The sequence below is a fragment of the Trematomus bernacchii genome, unplaced genomic scaffold, assembly GCF_902827165.1.
Source record: "Trematomus bernacchii unplaced genomic scaffold, fTreBer1.1, whole genome shotgun sequence".
Classification (NCBI taxonomy): Eukaryota; Metazoa; Chordata; class Actinopteri; order Perciformes; family Nototheniidae; genus Trematomus; species Trematomus bernacchii.
Genome location: NW_022987571.1, coordinates 1818740 through 1824984, shown reverse-complemented (window position 1 = coordinate 1824984; position 6245 = coordinate 1818740). Strand labels below are relative to the sequence as shown.

The 6245-nt window shown below is 42.9% G+C and overlaps 1 protein-coding gene across 1 annotated transcript; it reads left to right on the top strand.

Annotated features, from left to right (window-relative positions):
* The first annotated feature begins 449 nt into the window (after positions 1 to 449).
* Positions 450 to 4853, top strand: txnipa (thioredoxin interacting protein a). The gene is made up of 6 exons (XM_034126221.1): positions 450 to 815; positions 1446 to 1521; positions 1637 to 1784; positions 1866 to 2225; positions 2727 to 3033; positions 3835 to 4853. Exons 1-5 carry the CDS (start codon positions 560 to 562, stop codon positions 3030 to 3032), a joined length of 1146 nt encoding a protein of 381 aa, XP_033982112.1. The 5' UTR covers positions 450 to 559; the 3' UTR covers position 3033; positions 3835 to 4853.
* Positions 4854 to 6245: the final 1392 nt, after the last annotated feature.

The following is a 6245-nucleotide window of genomic DNA, read 5'->3' as shown; positions in this document are numbered from 1 at the left end:
TGCTCAACTAATCCATTAATAAAATCAGTCAGTAACATTTCAGTGCCCAACATATGTGTTCTATTTTGTACTTGTTATTCTAAGGTTATTTGGCATCTTATAGCACAACCAAAGCTATTATTATGCTAGACTGTGTTTCAGGTGACATTGGTGACATCGGAAGTTAACTCCAGCGTCATTGGTCAGATCGATGCTCATAACAGGGAGAGTCACCGCTCCCTCTCAATGTGTTTACTACAAATGTTCTGCTCTCTCTTGTCTGCTTCCAGCTTCCTGTGCTCGCATTTGCCGAGCATGCTTTACATTGCCGCAGCCACGCGGTGTCCACGCGTCAGCTTCGGGCGCTCATTGGCTAATGTTGACAAAAACAAAGCTTTTCCACCAATGGGAGCCGTGTGCACGCGCTGAGCCATGCTGCTCACCCTGGCTGCTCATGTCCAACTTGAGGCTCGTCACATAAAACCAGCAGAGCTCTTTGTTTACAGCAGAAAGAAGTGGACCTCGACAGTGTAACAGTGTAAAAGTGTAACTTTCTGTTAAGTATCTCAAACTAGCAGTCATGGTGGCTATGGCGAAGCGAGTGAAAACCTTTCACATTCAATTTACGGACCCCAGCAAGACATTTTACTGCGGGGGAGAGAAGGTGTCTGGACGGGTCTCAGTGGAAGTAAACGAGGTGACCCGGGTGTCCGCGGTGAAGCTCCTGGCTCTGGGCTCTGCTAAAGTGGAGTACGCTAAAGGCAAGCAGCGGTGCCGACAGGCGGCCGAGTACCTCCGACATGAAGAGGTGCTGCTGCTGGACGAACAGCCCGCAGGTACGGCACCTTTCTCGGTATCTGCAGTCACCTGGCACCACGGTCAAACTTTGTTATCCGTCTCAAAGGAGCGTCTGACCAGCTGCTAGCTATGGGCTTTAGCCTAATGCTGCTTGGTGTATGTATCATTTAGTATCATTGAGGGTGAGGAATGACTGCATGGCAGTGTGTGGAACCAGGAGTGGAGTGTATTCAAGTACATTTACTCAAGTACTGTATTTAAGTTCCATTTTGAGGTACTTTATTTGAGTATTTTAAATGTATGTACTTCACTACCTTTTGGAAGCCAATATTGTACTTTTTACTTTACTACATTTATTTGACATCTTTAATATGAGCTCCACCTTGAACAGCTGTGATAGACACATTTCCTGTCTCAATTATCAGAATCCAGAAATGTAATAGACTCATAATGAGTACTTTTGGTACTTTAATAACATTTTGCAGCCTAAACTGTTTTTTAAATGTAGCAATGCTACTTTTACTTAAGTAAAAAGTCTGAGTTGTTCTTCCACCTCTGTGGGAAACTCCTTGGATTTCCCCTGGATTAGTCCGATGTTTCCCATGTTGGTGCTCAGTGATCAGCCACACAGACAGGAGTGTTCATGAGGTTTTATTTTCTCTTTCCAGACTCTGATGGATCAGTCGTCCTGAGGCCTGGCAACAAATACGAGTACATGTTTGGATTTGAGCTCCCCCAGCAAGGGTAAGGCTTTCTCACTTTTGATATTATTACACCATCTCTGAGTAAATGACTCTTTAGTGAAATGTACTTTGTAGAATACTTTTGGTTTTAATTTCCTCCACCAATGTTCTCACAGACAGCTGGTGTCGTCATACAAGGGGAAGTTTGGCTATGTGCAGTACTATGTGAAGGCCATGATGGAGAGGCCACAGCAGCCCACCATGGAGTGTAAGAAAGCCTTCGAGGTGGAGGAGCCCCTGGATGTCAACACCCCTGACCTGCTGGTGAGTTATCTGACACTGCGATGTTATGGGCTTTATAATTATGAGTTTGACATTGAGACTTACCTTCCTGCATCTCCTCAGTCCCCCACAGGAGGCAGCAAGGAGAAGAAGGTCACCTGCATGTTCATCCCTGACGGCCAGGTGTCTCTGAATGCAAAAATCGACCGGCGTGGCTTCTGTGAAGGCGAAGACATCTGCATCAACGCTAAGTTTGAGAACACCTGCTCCCGCATCGTGGTGCCCAAGGCCGCCATCATCGCCAAACACACCTACCAGGCCAACGGGCGCACCAAGGTCTGCCGCCAGAAGCTGTCCGCAGTGCGGGGAAACCACATCATCTCCGGGATGTGCGACGCCTGGCAGGGGAAGACCATCCGGGTGCCCAAGATCAAGCCCTCTATGCTGGGCTGCAACATCATCCGTGTGGAGTACGCTCTCACGGTAAGCCTGCAGCTGTTGGAGGTTGATTTATCGGCTTATCTCATTACACAGATGCACTTTGTTTAGAATATTAAAAAATCATATTTTAACGTAAGTATAAGCAATCACAACAGAAAAATAAGGAAGAACAAAATTACAAAAATTAAGTTGAAATACAAAATGAAAGAAAAACCAAATCTAAGCAGTAATATATTTAAACAGCTGATAACAAAGCAATGGCTCATAAGTTCATGTTTCATCATAGGTCGAACACAAAGAGGGATGATTTCACACATTCTCACACGCTTGCATACACCTGTTCATATACTTTCTTGTAAAGAATAACAATAACATACATGGTACTTTAGCCCCAAAACTTATAATGATATTACATCGTTTTTGTAATATTCAATTTTCCATGTATTTGCTTTCTAATTCTGTCTGTTATCCTTTCCATAGTGTACTCTTGCAAGTCTGAGAGAGAATCAGTATTAATGTGTCTGTTCCCCCCCCCCCTCCCAGATCTACATCCACATCCCTGGGAGTGAGAAGCTGATCCTGGAGCTGCCCCTGGTGATCGGGACCGCGGGGCTGGGCAGCCGCAGCAACAGTGTGAGCAGCCAGGATGGCTCGGTGAGCTCCGCCTCCCAGAGCTGGGTCTCCCTCAGGATGCCCTCCTCACCCCCCAGCTACTGCGACATCTCCCGGGACTGCCGGCTGGACCAGCCCCTCACCCCGCTGCTGGACGACTTTGACGGGGACGACAGCCCCATCTTCATGAACCCCCCCCCCCACCTTCCAGTTCCCCTCGCCTCCGGCCTACACTGAGGTGGGTGTCTCAACAAGTCACTCTGTCAAATGATAGACACTGTATTCATCCCATAGTTACAGCAGCAGTGTGTTCAGGCATTCCAATCTTTAAGGTGGATTACATTATAGATAGAATTAAATCAAATCAAACGGCAAATTAATACATATCTACAGTAGAAAAGACATATATCCCAAAGAATACACAATATAAAATATTTTGGATAAATAAGAATGTTCTATAAAAGACCAAAATAAATATATATATATATATATATATATATATATACATACATAGGATAGTATATATATATATATACATAGGATAGTATCTACATTTCAGTTGTAAATGATAAGAAATGATCATTGCAAAACACCTTTGCCACTTGGCATTTCATTTTGTCTTTACTAAATCAAATGTTTAGCTGCTATCAGGTTTTCTGATGCATTAATGCACATGTTGTTTATGTCTTAGTACTTTGGGGTTAGCATTTAACATCCTTGCAGCATTTTGACACATTTAGTTTTCACTTTAAACTGTTTTCCTTTGTTGGATAATCCATTCTTAAAACAAATCGATATCATTCCGTACAGGGGCCAACATATGTGTTGTATTTTGTCCCTTGTTTTTGAATGCTCATTTAGCATTTGATAGCACAGCCTAGGTTATTCTAATGCTAGACTGTGTTTCAGGTGACATTGGAGTCTACAATCAGAATATACATATTTATATACACAGGATAGTATATCAATTAGGGTTGAAAATGATAAGGAATGATCATTGCTGATTGTCTCTCTAATAATACAACTATATTTCCCTCAGGCTGAGGAGGTCAACGGCAACGCCCGCATGCTGCCGGTCTGCTGAAGAGATTCTCCTCCCGCGGTCCAGCTCTCAGGGACCGCTCATCTAAAGCACTTGAAAAGGAGCAGAAGGTCCAAACTCCAGAGGAGGTGTGTGAGAGGGTGCACAGAAAGAGGCTCCTGCGCTCTGGGCTGTCTTCACTGCGCTTCATCACCAACACTGACTCGTGTCTTCCTCCTGGTGCTCCTCAGGTCAAGGACCTGGAGGCGCGCTACATTTCTGAATAAGCTGTCCCTTCCAGAGGCTCAGGATTCTCAGGGTCTCGCTGTCCATTCACAGCCACTTTAAGACTTTGTTTTGGGGCCAAGCATTGTATGAGTTGGCCCCCAGCCTGCTGTTACATCTTTGCCTTTTTGGGGCTTGTCTTTTTTCTTCATGGCGCTTTGTCATTCCTGTAAAACCCTGTGTTTAAGGGCTTTCCCCAGAGGAACCATGATTTGGGCTGTAGGGGAATAATGCTGCTGTGAGCATTACAGCATGTGCAGTAATCTTCCTGGGATGCTAATAGAAGTTCAAGCAGCATCCATACTTTCTTTTGTACCAGTGTTTGAAAGAATTGTTTGTTTCCTATTGCACTTTTTGCTCTATCACTGCCTACTCCAGTTTCTGTTTGTTATGGTCTGTTTGAACAGTGTTAGATGTGTAGAGTGGATACTCTCTAGGTAAAACACTCTAAACCTGTTGACTCCTTATCTTTTGATGATATAATCCCAGCTTGGTGGTTTGCTGCAAAGAGCCCAACAGGATCCATACGACATGCGCTCTGATACCGTGAAATGCACCTTATGTGACCATTATCATGTTTCTGATCTGACAACAACATTTCACTGAGTCTCCACTGTGGGGGTTTCACACCTTCAGGGCGTAAAGAAATCACTGTTAAAGACTGATTTGATGTATCCTTGATACTTATAACAAGTATTTTTGTATGAAACCCTATGGGTGATTTTTTTGTATTAAAGAAAGATTGAAAAATATCCAGCATGTCGGCTCTTTCATTTAAACTCTGATCATCTGTCAGTCCAGCAACATTTTTGTTCAGCTTGGAGGAAGAGATGAACTCCATGCTGTTACAGTGTGTTACTGGTGACGCAGTTTTGTAGGCCAACCAGGAAGTTAGCATCACAAGGGCTCAGGCATTTAACCACAATCACGTTCAAAACAATTGATTTCAGGGGGAACAGGAAGCAGTATAATGTCAACTCATTTCTGGGTTTTGGAACTCATTCCTTTATCAGTGCTTTGACCCTGCTGTTGATCATTGAGGCCTCAACATGTTCACCATGGTACATTTGCTCCTTGATCTACACTACAGTATGTGTCAGTCTTTTGTTATTAAACATTTCTCACTTTCCTGGTGGTATACAGCCCAGCTTTACGTCTAGGTGAAGATATGCGTCTCATGTTCGAAGTTTCTGCCTCCTCTCTGTATATGGAGGACAGAGAATGTCATGTGTGTTGCTTAAGACCTGAAACATGAAGCAATATTTGGAGAAGTTACTACATCACCTTCACCTTTTATTTTTTCTGTTTCTTAAAGGTCCCATGTCATGCTTTTCTGGTTATTACCCGTCCCCTTGTGTGTTATGTAGCTTTTTCTGCATGTAAACGGTCTGCAGAATCACAAACCCTCAAAGTACACGCTGTAGCGAGTAAAACTCTAACACAGAAAAGACCTGTCTATGCTGCCCAAGAACGCCTCGTTGGACATTGTGTTCTTCCTGGTCTAAGTGACGTAACGACGACCAAATGGACCAATTGGTCCAAATGGAGGTTTAATAACCTTCACAGGTTCTAGTTTATGGATCATTCCAGAATTGCAGGACATTTAGACATCAACACTTTTGAAAAATAAACTCTTTATATTCCAAGTTTTCTGATATGTATCTGATAAACAGGTAGTAAACCATCACAACAATTTGGCCAGCTCAGGCATCAATGGTACATATTTTATTAGATGTTTGATTTGCATCAGCGCTCATTGGTGGGCTAGAACTTTGAAATCAAAAGAAATCATTTTTAAATTGTCTATTAACCTCTAGATCTCACTATAATTTAAACACCTTTGTGTTTATTTTGAGTTAATTGTTAAGAAAAAGGGTACATTTTTTCAACTTTAACAGTCTTACATTATAACAGTCCCCACTATAGGGGTTTGCTTAAGAGCTATTTGATATTTTAAATAATATGTTGAAATAACTTGTTCTACAACTGTATTTACATGTTTTCTAGGGACAAATATATTTAGCATTTTGCCATACTGACATGTGTCTTCAAGGATACGGTATTGTAAAAAAAGGCTGGCTGTTCCTCTCTCTTTAGGGGGATGGCAGCGGTGTGAGTGGGTGTGAAGTGGATGGAGAAGCAGC

Excerpts from the sequence above, each read along its gene's own strand:
- txnipa (XM_034126221.1), top strand. The coding sequence starts at position 560 with ATGGTGGCTATGGCGAAGCGAGTGAAAACCTTTCACATTCAATTTACG. Across the intron at positions 816-1,445 it reads GCTGGACGAACAGCCCGCAG|ACTCTGATGGATCAGTCGTC; the intron begins GTACGGCACCTT and ends TTCTCTTTCCAG. Across the intron at positions 1,785-1,865 it reads TCAACACCCCTGACCTGCTG|TCCCCCACAGGAGGCAGCAA; the intron begins GTGAGTTATCTG and ends GCATCTCCTCAG.